This window comes from Miscanthus floridulus, chromosome 15, assembly GCF_019320115.1.
Source record: "Miscanthus floridulus cultivar M001 chromosome 15, ASM1932011v1, whole genome shotgun sequence".
Lineage (NCBI taxonomy): Eukaryota > Viridiplantae > Streptophyta > Magnoliopsida > Poales > Poaceae > Miscanthus > Miscanthus floridulus.
This window is the reverse complement of record NC_089594.1, coordinates 76,083,532-76,101,019: the sequence shown is the minus strand read 5'-3', so window position 1 is coordinate 76,101,019 and position 17,488 is coordinate 76,083,532. Positions and strand designations below refer to the sequence as shown.

Below are 17,488 nucleotides of genomic sequence, written 5' to 3'. Positions count from 1 at the left end.
GAAACTAATGGTTATCTAGTCCAAATTAGCAACCACAATTTGGTTGCTTATAAAAAAGCAAGATCAATTATATTGATTAGGATATGTGCTTTAATTTGGTTGTGTCTCTATTTATAATTTGGTGCATAGGCTAGAGAACAACCCCCATTAATATCCAAAAAATGTACTAGAAAATTGTTATTTTTACAAATTGTAGTGGCCAGCCTCTGTTGTTTTTACAATAAGGTCCTCGTACACTTAGATGGGTCCTAAACATGTGTGGCCATGTGGTAAATTAAAAGAAAACACCCTAGTTGGGAGGAATAATTTTGGGTGTTAGACTGCTAGTACATATGTGTTCTAAAGTTACTCCCTCCGTTCAGAATTATAAAACGTTTTGACTTTTCTAGATGTATTGATGTAACTACGTATCTAGACATAGTGTATTTAAATGCATAGCAAGATTTCTGTATCTAGAAAAACTAAAACGTCTTTGTAATTTAAAAAAGAGGGAGTAGTATAGTATACGTGTGCTTGTATTGTGTTGAAAGGGTATCAAGCCACACTACCCCAAAATAAAAGATTCGCACAAAGTTGAATCTTATTATTTTCAGGGTGGTATGTGCAAAATTGGACGGCCATGCAACGCATTATCATGAGCGTATTATTCTACACACCCACCCTGCTGGCATTATTACTCGTGGCCCCTCTTTCCAATCCATTGCATTTGCAAGCCTTTACATTGCAAAGCCTCCTTCCTCCTGCAAAGCAAAGCAAACGAAGAAGAAGCCAACCATCAGAGAAGAAGCAGGGAAGGAGAGACACCAGCAGCAAGCGAGAGGTGAAGAGGTGGCGACTGCAGCAGCAATGGCGACGGACCTGGGGTTCGAGGAGACGGAGCTCCGTCTGGGCCTGCCCGGCGGCGGCGGGGGAGAGGTGGGCGCCGAGGGGAGGAGCTCCTCCTCCTCCGGCAAGAGGGGCTTCGCCGAGACCATCGACCTCAAGCTGAAGCTGGAGCCGGCGACCCCCGCGGCCGCCGTCGTGAAGGCGGAGGAGGACGAGCAGGACGACGGTGTTGCCGCCGCCAAGGAAGGCGTGGCCGCCGCGGAGGAGGCCGGCGGGAAGATGAAGCGGTCCCCGAGCCAGAGCAGCGTCGTCACCGCCGCCGCCGCCGTTCAGGCTGACCCCGCCGACAAGCCGCGCGCCCCCAAGTACGTCGCCGAGCACTTGTCGTTTCCTCCCTGTCTCTCTCTCCCTCTCCATGGCAGCTACCTCTGCTCCGGACGTAGTACGTGCATGCATGCTTAATTAGCTCTCTAATCGTCTCATGTCTGCATGCACACCGGCTTGAATTGACTCAAAATTCCTTTCTTCAAATACGAGTACAACCCCGTTCGTGAAAAAACTCGCTTGAATTGACTAATCTCTCACTTGAGATCAGCTCATTAATTTGTTTGTTCATATAGCTAGATAGATCCTTGTAGCTATATATATAGTATATCTAATAAATTCCAAATCCAAATCTAATGAACCTGCCATGACACGGAGCTAATTAACAAATTTAGCCTTAATTAGGTAGCTAACTAATATAACTAGCTGGCCAGAAGACTAGCTCTCTCGAGGTACAGTACATACATTCACAGTGAAACTGCCTGAATCATGCATCACACGACTCCTTCATGTATGACGACGAGAATAACCTCTTGTAAACAGTTTACATGCATGGCCTATATGTTATATTTTTCATTCATGGCACAGGTACCATTAGATTTGGATTTGGAAAAGATATATTAGAGCAAAGATTTATATAGTAGTGCCCGGGCCATTATATATTTTCTAGTCATCGATCACAGGCCATGCATGCAGTGTACTCGAACCTCAGAACCAGATCGGCGTATATACGTGTACGCCTAAAATAAACTTGCAGAGATCTGGACGGCAAGGGAAAAGCACACAAAACTTTTTTATTTTTCTCATGCAGCAAGTTAGAACACAGCACAGTTTAATTGGATCTAGCACACATATACGTAGAACTGTGGATATATATATATATATATATATATATATATATATATATATATATATATATATATATATATATATATATATATTCTTGTTCATTCATCGAAGAACACGATGCATGCAACAGCTGCCAGCTCGATGAAGAGAGAAGATGAATTGAAGGGATATGATAAGAACTAGGACTTGTTTAGATTGCAAATTTTTATAATCTGAACACTGTAGCACGTTTCATTTGTATTTGACAAACTTGGGTTCGATCATGGACTAACTAGGCTTAAAAGATTCGTCTCGTGATTTACAACCAAACTGTGCAATTAGTTATTTTTTACCTACATTTAATGCTCTATGCATGCATCTAAAAATTGATATGATAAAGAGAAAGTGAAAAAACTTGAAATTTGGAGGTGATCTATAAAGCCCTAGTACTAGTCGTAGCTGTAGATGATCGAGGCAGGAGGAGAGACATGGGCACGTTACGTGTGGGGGCAGCGGGAGACAGCGGCTAGTGCCGACACGATAAAAGAAAGGAAAGAAAGAAAGCCCACACCACGTACTGCTGCTGCTGCCTGTTGCTTTGCTCTAATCTCTCTCTCTCTCTCTCTCTCTCTCTGGTACAGTAACAGTGTCATTTTTGTCCACGTCAACATCATTTTCCTCCCTTCCACATCACTTTCACTTGCCTGTTCGTTCATGCATCCTGATCGAACGCTCCAGGCTTTGAATTGATGGCACGGTAGAACAGAGAACTAGTAGGTTTTTAAATATATATTTTTTACTTTTTGGATCTGTTGCCCATACTGCTCCTGCCTAGTTGCCTGCCGAGGACTACACAAAGGCCGCATTTAGTACAGCTTATCTGAGAAGTGTTTCTCAGACTGCACAAATAGAGTAAAAGTTAGCGGCGGTCAAAATAAGTTGGTCTGATCTAGCTTCTACTTTTTAGTATAAATGGGAGCTATGGGAATAAGCGTGGCCAGAATAAGTTGCTAAAAAACATGACGTTTGAATGTTATTTCAACTTATTTTCGCCATAAGCAGCTTATAAGTACCAAACAGGCCGCATGCATCATGGTCCTAAGCTACATTGCATGCATGCATTGGGTTCACCGTTCACGGATCGCCGCTCTAGAACTGCTGTCCCCTCCTCTTTTTCCTTTTTTTTAAAAAAAACACATTTTGCAGATGTCTATGTATTTTGGGGAAGAAAAATAAGGACGAAATACTAGCGGTGTTTCAACTGTTGTAGGATAAGGATAGAAATGGAGAGAACACACGTTTTGCAAGAAAGATAATTAACAAGGGTGAAAAGGTGCCAAATTAAATTGGAAGGTAGAACTCCACCGTCCACAAACAATACATGTGCCACCACCACCAAAGGTGGTTCCTCCTTTTCCATGAAATAAAACCGATGATGCCCTCTCCTCCAATAGCACCACTTCCGTCCATGGACCACAAGGCCGGTCGAGCTGATCTATACGCACATATATATACACACACGTACATATATGTGTTTGTGTTACATGCTACAAAGCATAGTACAAAATAAAATGGTGTGGTAAAAAGTATAGTAACAACAGCAAATTAAAAGAACAGAACGGAACAGCTTAAGTTGCATGCAATTTGCAGTAAAGTATATGTACTTATAAATCTAGTTCTGGATCTCTATGGATGTCTCGGCTAGTGTGTGTTTTGATCTGCATAATAAGTACTACTAATCTTGTCATCAGTATATACTATGTAGTTGGTTTTCACATATGTGTATGCATGTATCTGCAGGGCTCAGGTGGTGGGATGGCCACCGGTCCGGTTGTTCCGCAAGAACATCATGTCGGTGCAGTCCGACAAGGGCGCCGGCGGCAGCAAAGACGCCGACAAGTCCTCGCAGACGGCGGCAGCAGCAGCAGCGGCTGCTGGCGGTGGTGCGGCGTTCGTGAAGGTGAGCTTGGACGGCGCGCCCTACCTGCGCAAGGTGGACCTCAAGATGTACAAGAGCTACCAGGAGCTGTCCAAGGCGCTCGAGAAGATGTTTAGCTCCTTCACCATTGGTAGTACACTTAACAATTACTACTAAATTCGTTTCAAATTATAGTTCATTTGACTTTTTTGACCCCAAGTTTGACCACTCAGCTTATTCAACAATTTCTAGTTAAACCACTTACCAGTACATGAAGTCCATAATTTTCACGGGCTGAGGATTAACCGGTACTTGGGTAGATAGATATATGATTGCATTGGCAATTTGGCATTCATTCATCATGCATGTGTGGTGGTGGTCGCCATGTGGTTTTGCCAGTGGTGCGCTCCATGATTTGCATTGCATCCTTGGTAGGTGTCCGCCCTGGCTGGCATAATGCCCTTGTCCCTCCAACACATCCTCCTCCTCTAGCTTAGCTACCTGCATGCTGCTTGTATGTACACCATATCATGTAGCAGCTGGTGGAGCATGATCATGTGTGCACGCTTGATAGATGATGATCACCGGTTAGCTCCCATCATTGCCATGTGCTAGCTGTTCTTGGAGGCTCCGTCTCTAAAATAATCCACGTGTTCATCGGCGTGCACATATCTTAGAGCTAGAAACAAGAAAAGGTCTGCTGTTGCTCAGCAACATATCTTGTATGCATTATTTGATGGATTCCATATCGAGCTAGCTTTGACAGTTGCCTGTAATCCGTTCGTTCATACCGAACCTCAGATTCAAATGAATTTCAAAAATGTTTGTATACTCCTCGATCTGTTGTTTTCAGTACGTACATTATTGCAGAGCATATCCTACCTTGACTTGGATTGTTCAGAATAATTAACCGACTTTCTGATATACTTTTCTCGCATGAATGAATGATGGTGTGGTTCAGGAAGCTGTGGGTCTCAGGGGATGAACGGCATGAACGAGACCAGGCTGGTGGACCTCCTCAACGGCTCCGAGTACGTGCCGACCTACGAGGACAAGGACGGCGACTGGATGCTCGTCGGCGACGTGCCGTGGGAGTGAGCACTACTGCTTCTTCCTGCATTATATTTATATATTACTGCCTATTCTGAAAATATGCGACGTGATTTTATCATCAGCTTCATCACTGATCCTGGTATTTTCATTTCAGGATGTTCGTCGAATCATGCAAGCGCCTTCGGATCATGAAAGGATCAGAAGCCATTGGCCTCGGTGAGTTGACATTTATGATTATTATTGATCTCAACAGAAGGCAAGGTTCAGATGAAATTTCCTAGGGTAGTAAGTTGCTCATTTCATTTGGTCTCTATCTCTGAATTTTCAGCACCGAGGGCCATGGAGAAATGCAAGAACAGAAGCTGAGGAGAAGATGGAAAGCTTGCATCTCAACACCATGGATAGATGCAAGAAGAACCAATCTCCATAGCTTTCGCAGCTCTGATCGTCTCTGTATCATACTCGTCCCTGTCCTCCAAGCCTCTATATCTCCTGATCAATGAAGTCATTTTGGTGTGTCAACTGTTCTATCTGTGCCAGTTTGTCAGTAAACGAGTCAGTCAGTGTTCAAGTCTCATCTTGCCCTATACAGAAGAGAGAAGCCATGAACATGTACCTGTCCTATAACAATGTCTTTTTGCACTACCTGTTCTCTCCTCTTCTTCTTCTTCTTTTTTTTTTTGGTGGCACAAAATGCAAAGGCACCCTGCTCCTAATCAAGGGGCCCTTTTGCATCTTGTCCATCAAAAGTTGTTTAGTTATAATTACCACGGTGTGTCAGTGGAACAAATAATTGTTGCAAGCTGTTAAAAAAGTTGTATTGTATGATCTTTGCTCTCCCTCTCTTATTTGTTATTTTCACCATCCTTGGTGTTTAGTTGTTCCATGGAATAGGATTTTATATATATATATATATATATATATATATATATATATATATATATATATATATATATATATATATATATATAAAGCTCTGTGATGCTCTGTTCTGTGTTGGGTTGGATAGACGTTGCACTGCTGTGCATACCTGTCTCTGTGTTTTTTTTATATGTGGAGCCAAGCCAACTTGGAGACAGGAATACAGGATCCTTTAAAAAAACTTGGAGACAGGATCATACCATGTGCTTAGTGATGGGGCACTGTGTTTTTATATCTCTCCCTTCAACCACTGCAAACTTCCCAGCTTCACACTACTATTATGAGGCATCACACTTTGCTGCATCTTTTGCTGTCTGCTGCAGTACTATTCTATACTACATGCCAGTGTTTGGTACATTGTGCCTGCCCCATGTCCTGAATGATAAAGGATGCAAATGCAAATGCAAGGTTGGCAGCTGCCCAAAGTTGAGCTGTTGTTTTCTCTGTTTTCTAGAGAGAGAGAGAGAGGAGCGACATTGCATTGGAGTGCTGGAAGTTGTTGCCACTTTTGAACGTGTTTAATTAGGCAAAACATATTTGCCTTTGGAGATAATGTCCCCTAACAATGATGGCAGGCCAGCTTTGAGTCTTTTCAAGTGCCTGCCCCTTGTCCGGCTTTATTTCAAGACAATATGTGCTGCTTGTACCAAGAAATTGTCCAGCGCACAGATGTTGTTATCTATGGATAACCATCCCTTTGCTGCCTAAAACCGATGCAGCAACTTTTGATGAGCCACTGGGTAACTTGTCCCTGAAGGTTACAGCATGTTTGTTTGGCACATGTAGTGTTTACCAACGAAGTTTGACTATTACTTTCAGAATCATGGCAATTTATAAACCAAAGTTTTAGCCAATATTTACCCCTCATTTTTCTGGAACGTAAATCTTTTATAAGCTTTTTTACTTCCAGATGGGATGAAAATGTACAGAGGTGAATGTTAGTTTAGAGAGAGAGTGTGTGGCTTAGGCCCGTGATCCTTGACAATAAAGCTCCTAATCACTTCTAGAACAAAAATATGATATTGGACACAAATCTGAAGGGTGTTTATGTTGGATATATTATGGGCTTGACCCATATAATATTTAATAAATCAAATAAACTATATGTCTCGTAATAATGTGCGATATATGGTTTAATACCATACGGAATTTTAACTAAACGTTGACTCGGTTTATATGGTTAGATATTGTCTATCTATATTAAGAAGTTGAGAAAAGGACGTGGGTGTGCCACATGCGCGCGTGCCGCCGCCGGCCGTGGGCGTGGGCGTTGGCGTGGCGTGGCGTGGTTGGCGGACGGGAGTGGTTTTGCCACTCAATCCACATAATTACGGGAGTCTTTCTTTTATGTTGGTGGCGGCTGGGAGTTTCGCCTGTTACTGCCATCTTCTACGTTTGCATGCTTTCTCCGTCCTCTGATCTCCTCCTGAGCCCGTTCACTTCTCTAGCTGTGAGCATATAATCTCTACTCCTCCATTAGTCATTCAGCTTCGCTTTCGAGACACCACATATTCAGCTGCTCTCTGGTTCTCCCTGTCCTAGTCCCTGTGCGCACTGGAGCTGGGAGACTAGGGCTCCGGAACGCCTGCTCGGGTGACTACTCGTTGTCCTCTACTTCCTGGAGGATCGCTGGTGATCGGCACGACTTCTCATCTGCACTGCATCGAGCGAGACGACTACATCGACAGGCACTATGTCTTCGAGTGCATTCGGCTCTACCGATGGGTATGTCTCTGGAATGAACCTCTTAAGGTCTTGGCTGTCAATCCTTAGTTTAAGTATCATCTACATGTGGGGCACGTTTAAGACACACAAGCACATATATGATGTCACCAACATGTTCATATTGCTTTATGTCTTTTTCTAGATTAAATTGCTACTAAAATTGTCTAATATTCTAACAACCCAAAAACGTGATAGGCAATTCTCGGTAGTTGGCTTTGCGAGTATGCCGAAACCGAATGTCTTTGAGGGCACTCATTACAAGAGGTGGCGGCAGAGGCGCATACTATGGTTGACTTCTATGCACTGTTATTTTATTACTGAACCTAGGACTGTTGGGCCACATACTCCTGATGAGGAGCATGCGTTCAAACATGCTAACACTACGTTCAAGGCAGCAATTTTGAGTGTGCTTGGAGACACCATAGTTGATGCATATGTGCCGCTACAGACCGGTAAAGAGATGTAGGACGCACTTGAGGCCAAATATGGGTTTCTGAATTCTGAGTTGTATGTCATGAAGCAGTTTCATGACTACAGGATGGTTGATGGCCGTTCTATAGTGGAACAAGCTCATGAGATACAAACACTGGCAAAAGAGCTCAAAATTTTTAGTTGTGTGTTGCCTGATAAGTTTGTGGCAGGTTGTATCATTGCTAAGCTACCACAGGCTTGGACAGATTTTGCTACTTCTCTGAAACATAAGAGACAGAAGTTTGGCATTGCCGAGCTCATTGGCTCTTTGGATGTTGAAGAAAAGGCGAGAGTAAAGGACGTCCGTGGCAAGGAAATTGGTGAGGGAAGTTCTAGTGCGCATGTGGTGCAGAAAAATCCTCCCAAATCCCACAAGAAGAAATTCCAGCAAGAACTCAAACAAAAGTCTACTACTCCTTTTAAGAAGAAGAAGAAGAAGAAGAAGAAGAAGAAGGAAAAGGGAAATTGTTTCACTTGTGGCATGCCTGGGCACTATGCTAGAGAGTGCGAGGAGGCTAAGTGGAAGCCAAACAAGAAAACAACAAACACGGTTGAGGCTGATGCGGGAGCAATGGGGTATGGTAATTTATTGCCTACTATTCTTTCAGTTTGTCATTCACCTGATTGGTGGGTTGATACAGGAGCAAATATCCATGTGTGTGCTGATGTTTCTTTGTTTTCTTCTTATCAGATCAAGCGGACTTCCTCCTTGTTGATGGGTAACGGGGCTCGTGCGGCTGTAGGTGGTGTTGGTACGGTCAATCTGAAGCTTACTTTGGGAAAGACCGTGCAGCTGAAGAACGTGCATCATGTCCCCTTAATAAAGAAGAACTTGATTAGTGGTTCTTTGTTGTATTATGATGGTTTTAAACTTGTGTTCGAGTCTAATAAGTGCATACTTTCTAAGTATGGTACTTTTGTTGGAAAAGGCTATGAGAGTGGAGGCTTGTTCCACTTGTCTTTGACCGATACTTGTTTTAATTCCGTGAACCATGTGAGCCACGATAATGAGACTAATATTTGGCATTCACGCTTATGTCATATTAATTTTGGTTGCATGACTCGCTTAGCTAGTTTAAATTTAATTCCAAAATTTGACTTGGTCAAAGGTTCTAAGTGCCATGTTTGTGTTGAGTCAAAGCAACCTCGCAAGCCTCGCAAAGCTGCCGCAGCGAGGGATTTGGCACCGTTATAACTAATCCATTCTGATGTGTGTGAGATGAATGGTGAGTTGACCAAATGTGGCAAGAGATATTTTATAACGTTCATAGATAATTGCACTTGATTTTGCTATGTGTATTTATTAAAAACAAAAGATGAAGCGTTGCATTATTTTAAGATCTATAAAGCTGAGGTAGAAAATTAACTTGAGAAGAAAATTAAACGTTTACGGTGTGATCGCGGGGGAGAATATTTCTCAAACAAATTTTCTAAGTTTTGCGTGGTGCATGGTATTTATTCATGAGATGACACCACCATACTGAAAGGTCCTAATGGCTAGAGGGGGTGAATAGCCTATTAAAAAATTCTACAACAACAATAAACAAACCGGTTAGACAAATATAAGGCAAAGCAAGTGTTGCGTTAGCCTACTAAAATTGCAAGCCACCTACCATAATTCTAGTTAATGTAGTTTCTATCCACACAATAACTATGTCACTACACTAAGTTAGTGTGCTCTCAAAGGCTAACTAAAGAGCCACACTAACCAAACTAGCAAGCTCTCACAACTAGCTACACTAAAGAGCTTGACAACTAGTTTACGGTAATGTAGAGAGAGTAAGCAAGATGGTTATACCGCCGTGTCGAGGAATGAGCCATTCAATCATAAGAATGAATACCAATGAAGACCAATCACCTCGGAATCAAATGATGACACAATGATTTTTTACCGAGGTTCACTTGCTTGCCGGCAAGCTAGTCCTTGTTGTGGTGATTTACTCACTTGGAGGTTCACGCGCTAATTGGCATCACACGCCAAATCCTCAATAGGGTGACACTCAACCAACACAAGATGAGTATCACACAAGCCATGAGCAATCCACTAGAGTACCTTTGGCTCTCCACCGGGGAAAGGTCAAGAACCCCTCACAATCACTATGATCGGAGCCGGAGACAATCACCAACCTCCGCTCGACGATCCTCGCTGCTCCAAGCCGTCTAGGTGGCAGCAACCACCAAGAGTAACAAGCGAATCCTGCAGCAAAATACAAACACCAAGTGCCTCTAGATGCAAACACTCAAGCAATGCACTTAGATTCACTCTCAATCTCACAAAGATGATAAATCTATGATGGAGATGAGTGGGAGGGCTTTGGCTAAGCTCACAAGGTTGCTATGTCAATGCAAATGGCCAAGAGGGTGAGCTTGAGCCGGCCATGGGGCTTAAATAGAGAGCCCCCACGAATAGAGCCATTGGGCTCCTCACTGCACTAAACATGGGGCGATCGGACGCTAGACCTCAGCGTCTGGTCGTGCGATGCACGCCATGTGTCCCCTGCTTCAAACGTTGATCGCTCGATCTCAACGGTCATCAGGACATTTAAGTGGTGACCAGACGCACTGCTTCAAAGTGACTGGACGCTGGACCTCAGCGTTCGGTCGTTTCCAGTAAGCATCCAGAAGCGAGAAATCACGACCGGATGCGTCCGGTCATGCTCGACCAGACACACCCAGCGTCCAGTCACTCAACGTCATCATACGTCAGATTGACCGGACTCAGGCCCTAAGCATCCGGTCAGTTTTCGCACCAGCGTCCGGTCATGAGACCGAAACTGGGTGCCCTCTGCTGCCACTGACCGGACGCGCTGGTCCAACCGAGACCAGCGTCCAATCACTTACAGTGTCCCCTGTCTTTTCTGTATAGAGCGCCGGTGAAGTTACTTACCCCTGCTCAAATGTGTGAAAAACCACCAAGTGTATCACCTTGTGCACATGTGTGTTAGCATATTTTCACAAACATTTTTAAGGGTGTTAGCACTTCACTAGATCCTAAATGCATATGCAATGAGTTAGAGCATCTAGTGGCACTTTGATAACCACATTTCAATATGAGTTTCACCCCTCTTAATAGTATGACTGTCGAACCTAAATGTGATCACACTCACTAAGTATTATGATCACCAAAATAAAATAGCTCCTACCATTTATACCTTTACCTTGAGCCTTTTGTTTTTCTCTTTCTTCTTTTCAAGTCCAAGCACTTGATCATCACCATGGCATCACCATCATCATGTCATGATCTTCATTTGCTTCACCACTTGGAATGTGCCACCTATCTCATGATCACTTGATAAACTAGGTTAGCACTTAGGGTTTCATCAATTCACCAAAACCAAACTAGAGCTTTTAATCTCCCCCTTTTTGGTAATTGATGACAACCCTTTCACAAAGATATGAATTGAAATTCAATTGAATTCATGTTGCTTGTCCAAGCATATTTACTATGTGTAAAAGGATATGGACAAGTTTCATGAACTCCATATGGTAGCAATTGCTCCCCCTACATATGTGCTAAGAGTTTGGATTGAAGCTTGCACATATGCTTAGATAGGAAATATAGGAGACAATGTCTACCAAATAATGCTAAGGTATAAAAGATGGACCTTTGAAGTGTGATACCAATCAGAGTGCACCTATATATCATCCTTAGCACCATGGTTAGCTCGATACCACTTGGAAATGAAATCACTAGATAACCTATGCATGCTAGTTTTTCATTTCATCATTCAAACCTACAACTAGCATACATCACACAAGCATGGATATTAAAATTTAAAACTTGTGCCATGCAAGCAAACATATGAGATGCACATTCAAATGCACCATACAAGTTCATGAGCTTGCTCCCCCTACTTGTGTGCTCAAAATTTTAATTGATCTCTTTCCTTTATCATATCTCTCCCCCTATGTCAAATTCTCCCCCTTGTTGTCATTTCACTATCTTAGTACACTATTTCTTTGTTTTTCTCCCCATAGTACTAATATCTTTGTTTTTCTCTTCTTTTGTCATCAATGACCATAAAGGTTCAAAATGTAGATAGGTTGAGATTATCAATGTCAATCAATAGGGTGAGGATCATTGTCCCAAATTTGGCTTAATCTAGATCATTTGCCAAAGATATTTAACTCGGTTTTATCCAAGGACAAGCTTCTTCACACCTCCAAATAAGGGTTATCTTATACCATGTTGAGTTAAACACTTATAGCTCATTTTCTAGATCAAACACTAGGTTTACAAGCCCACAAACCTATCATATGCTACCACTAGATCAAAATAAGCATAGAAGCAATAGTGGTATCATACAATCATCAAATTCATTTGATTTTCATGAATAAGCCTATTAAATGTGAATGATGTCTAGATGCACTAAACATGTCCTTAGCAAGGATGTATGCCATGCCAATCAACTTTTACCTTGGATTGCTCGAAGGAGAGGCATGTCATATAAGTGGGGGGTGCATCAACACATATTTGAGAAATCCAATATGTTCAACTTATTCCTTAGCTTGCAAAACCTTTTCTCATATAATGGCTTGATGAATATATCGGCAAGTTGATCTTTGGTGCCTACACTCTCAGTGCAAATGTTCCCTTTTTGTTGGTGATCTCTTATGAAATGGTGGTGGACATCAATGTGCTTTGTTCTTGCATGTTGAACCGGATTGTTGATCAACTTGATTGCACTCTTATTGTCACATAGCAATGGCACTTTCTTGAACTTGATTCCAAAGTCACTCAAAGTGGCCTTCATCCAAAGTACTTGTGCACAATAACTACCGGCGGATATGTATTCGGCTTCGGCGGTTGATAATGCAATACTATTTTGCTTCTTTGATGACCATGAGACAAGTGATCTTCCCAACAATTGACATGTGTCCGAGGTGCTCTTCCTTTCAACCTTGCATCCCGCATAATCCGAGTCAGAGTAACCAACTAGCTCAAACTTTGCTCCTTTGGGATACCATAAACCAACATTTGGTGTATGCTTCAAGTACCTTAATATTCTCTTTGTAGCCTTCAAATGACTTTCTCTTGGTGAGGCTTAAAATCTTGCGCACATGCATACACTAAACATAGCATCCGGCCTTGATGCGATCACATAGAGTAAGCTTCCAATCATAGACCAATACAATTTTTGATCCACCATATTTCCACTTGCATTACTATCCAAGTTGTCATTTGTGCCTATTGGTGTGCTAATGGCTTTACTATCACTCATGCCAAACTTCTTGATCATGTCATTGATATACTTGCCTTGACTCACAAATGTACTATTCTTTAATTGCTTGATTTGAAGACCAAGGAAGTAACTTAACTCTCTAATCATAGACATCTCAAACTCATTAGCCATCATCTTTCTAAATTCTTCACAAAAATCTTGATTGGTTGATCCAAATATGATGTCATCAACATAGATTTACAATATAAATAAATCTTTTCCAATCTTCTTGATGAAAAGAGTAGTGTCAACCTTGCCCATTATGAACCTTTTAGAGAGCTGGAAGTCCCTCAATCTCTCATATCATGCTCTAGGTGCTTGCTTCAAACCATACAATACCTTCTTTAACTTGTACACATGGTTGGACTTCTTGTCATCTTCAAAACCGGGAGGTTGCTCAACATATACTTCTTCATTGATGTAACCATTGATAAATGCACTCTTAACATCCATTTGATAGAGCTTGATGTTGTGGGCATAAGCATAGGCTAGCAAGATCCTAATTACTTCCAATCTAGCAACCGAGGTATATGTTTCTCCAAAGTCAAGACCTTCAACTTGTGTATAGCCTTATGCTACCAATCTTGCTTTGTTTCTTACTACTATCCCATCTTGATCTTGCTTGTTTCTAAAGACCCATTTGGTTCCAATCACATTGTGTCCCTTTGGTCTCTCTACTAATTCCCATACTTGATTTCTTATGGAATTATTCAATTCTTCATGCATAGCATTCACCCAATCAACATCCTTCAATACTTCATCTATCTTCTTTGGTTCAATGGATGACACAAATGAAAAATGCTCACAAAATGAAGCCAATCTTGATCTAGTTTGCACACCTCTTGAAATATCACCAAAGATAGTGTCCAATGGATGATCCTTTGCAATATTGGTTGGTTGGAGAATTGGAACTTGATTGCTTGCATTTGCTTAATCATTGGGTTGAGATTATGTACTAGCCACTTGATCTTATTCATTGTCATGAGATCCACTTGTACTAGCTTGATTTGTATCATCTTGCACATTTGAGTTAGAGAGCACTTGCACTTGATCATCTTCATCATCATTCACTTGCCTAGGCCTCAATTCACCAACATCCATGTTCTTCATGGTATTTGAAAGTTGAATGCCTTTAATATCTTCCAAGTTTTCATTTTCTTCTTGTGAACCCTTGGTTTCATCAAATTCAACATCATAAACTTCCTCAAGAGTACCACTATCCAAATTCCAAACTCTATATGCTTTGTTTATAGTGGAGTAGCCAAGTAGGAATCCTTCATCACATTTCTTATCAAACTTGCCCAATCTAGTGCATTTCTTCAAAATATAGCATTTGCAACCAAAGACTCGAAAATATGTAATGTTGGGCTTTCTACCATTCAAGAGCTCATATGGTGTCTTCTCTTTCAATGGGTGACAATAGAGGCAGTTGCTACAATAGCAAGCTGTGTTGATAGCTTCGGTCCAAAAGGATTGACTCACATTGTACTCACTAAGCATAGACCTTGTTATATCAATAAGTGTTCTATTCTTTCTCTCAATAAGTCCATTTGATTGTGGAGTATACTTGGCCGAGAATTGATGTCTAATTCCAAATTCATCACACAACTCATCAATTCTAGTGTTCTTGAACTTACTACCATTGTCACTTCTAACTCTCTTGATGGTTGTTTTAAATTCATTGTGAATGCCCTTGACAAATGATTTGAATATTGCAAACATATCACTTTTGTCTACTAGAAAGAATACCCATATGTATCTAGTATAATCATCCACTATCACAAAGCCATATTTGTTTCCACCGATGCTAGTGTATTGTGTTGGCCCAAACAAGTCCATATGCAATAACTCAAATGCTTTACTAGTGCTCATCATGCTTTTCTTAGGATAGGTGTTTCCAACTTGTTTGCCAGCTTGACAAGAGCTACAAAGCTTATCCTTCTCAAATACAACATCTTTCAAGCCTCTAACCAAGTCATGTTTAACCAATCGTTTCAATTGTTTTATTCCAACATGACCAAGCCTTCTATGCCATAACTAACCCATGCTAGACTTAGTGAACAAACATATAGATAATTGAGCTTCACTAGTATTGAAACCAACCAAGTATAGATTCTCATATCTAAAGCCTTTGAAGATCAAGTTAGAGCCATCTACACTTATGATCTCTATATCATCTACCCCAAATATGCTTTTGAATCTAAGATCACACAATTGAGCCACGGATAGCAAATTAAAGTTCAAGCTCTCTACTAGCAACACATTGGATATACTCATGTCATTGGATATTGCAATCTTACCAAGCCCTTTGACCTTCCCTTTGCCATTGTCACCAAATGTGATACTATCATAATCATCATTGCCGTTGGTGTTGATTGAGTTGAACATTCTTGCATCACCGGTCATGTGTTGAGTGCACCCACTATCAAGAACCAATGCCTTCCTTCGGCTTTGTAATTAACCTACAAAAGAAGATCAATTCTTTTTAGATACCCAAACTTGCTTGGGTCCTTGAAAGTTAGTGACCAAGCTCTTTGGCACCCAAATAGCTTTCTTCTTTGAGCCCATCCATGGTTTACCAATGAACTTAGCCTTCACACCATTTGCACTCTTGGTAAGCATATAGAAAAACTCAAGCTTAATAGAGGATACATTAGTTTGTGACTTCTTGTTCATGCACTTTTGCTCTATATGACCAACTTGCTTGCAACTTGTGCAAAACCGACCATTGTTCTTCACAAAACTAGTCTTGTGAGAAGTAAAGGCCGCCTTGCCTTTCTTGGGGGTATAGTCTAATCCCTCTTTGTAGAGAGAAGCTCTTTGGCTACCCAATCACATAAGCAAGCGGTCCTCACCACCATAGGCCTTAGCCAAGGTGTGAGTGAGCTTATTGACCTCCTTCTTGAGGTTCTCATTCTCAACCATTAGTGAGGCATCACAAGTGAAACAATCACTACTAGATGAGGTGGAAGTAGACATGCTACAAGAAGAGTTAGCGGGAGCAACAATGATAGGCATAGATAATGATTCATCAATTAAATCATAAGTTAAGCCTACATTACAAGTCTCAACATGCTTTCTTTTAATTTGCTCATCAAACAAAGAGGAATGAGCATTTTCAAGCTTTTTGTAAGCCTTGCCAAGCTTCTCATGGGCTTCCTCTAGCCTCTCATGAGATGCATTGAGCTCATCAAAGGCTTGCTTAAGGGCTTTTAGTTCCTTACGCAAGCTTTTGCATTTTCTTCTCTTGATGTCAAAGTATTCTTTAGCATCTTCTAGCATGTCAAATAGTTCATCCTTAGTAGGTTCATCATCATCACTATCACTTTCATTTTTGTTTTCATTATCATGTTCCTCATCACTTCCATCATCACAAATTTGTACCTTAGTGGCCTTAGCCATGAAGCATGATGGAGTGTCAAAGAGAGAAGGCTTTTCATTGATTGCAATGCTTGCAGGTGCCTTCTTCTTGGTGATCTTGTCATCATCACTATCATCATCATCACTTGAGGAAGCATCACTATCCTAAGTGACCACATATGAATCACCCTTCTTCTTCTTGAAGGTCATCTTGTCCTTCTTCTCTTTCTTTTCCTCCTTGTCCTTCTTCTTGTTCTTCTTGTTGTCATCATCATTGTCGCTATTGTATGGACATTGAGCAACAAAATGATCTTTGCTTCCACATTTGAAGCACCTTCTTGACTCTTCCTTGTTCTTGGATGAAGATTTCTTTCTTCTAGCATGGTACCCTTTCTTCATCATGAACTTGCCAAATTTCTTGACAAAGAGAGCCATATTCTCATCATCATCATCATCCCATGAGCCATCATCTTCACTTGATGTATCTTGCTTTGCCTTGATCTTGGATGATGTGGCCTTGAATGCCACGCTCTTCTTCTCATCCTTCTTCTCATCTTTCTTTTTCTTCTTTTCTTCCTTCTCATCATCATCTCTATATATATCATCGGTCATTATATCTCCCAAAACATGGTTTGGTGTCATGGTGTCCAAACCACTCCTCATTAGAATAGTGATCAATATGCCAAATCTTGAAGGCAAATATCTCAAGAACTTGTGGGAGAAGTCCTTGTCCTTCACCTCTTCTCCAAGTGCTTTGAGATCATTGACAAGCACTTGAAGCCTATGAAACATCTTCGGCCCACTCTCATCCTCCTTCATCTTGAAGCTTGCAAACTTCTCT

General features: G+C 41.4%; 1 protein-coding gene across 1 annotated transcript; it reads left to right on the top strand.

The window, feature by feature from the left end:
* The first annotated feature begins 671 nt into the window (after nt 1–671).
* LOC136508607 (auxin-responsive protein IAA30-like) lies at nt 672–5,788 on the top strand. The gene is made up of 5 exons (XM_066503326.1): nt 672–1,190; nt 3,778–4,046; nt 4,857–4,989; nt 5,103–5,164; nt 5,277–5,788. The coding sequence occupies exons 1-5, from the start codon at nt 847–849 to the stop codon at nt 5,312–5,314; spliced, it is 846 nt and encodes a 281-aa protein (XP_066359423.1). The 5' UTR covers nt 672–846; the 3' UTR covers nt 5,315–5,788.
* The last annotated feature ends 11,700 nt before the right edge of the window (nt 5,789–17,488 follow it).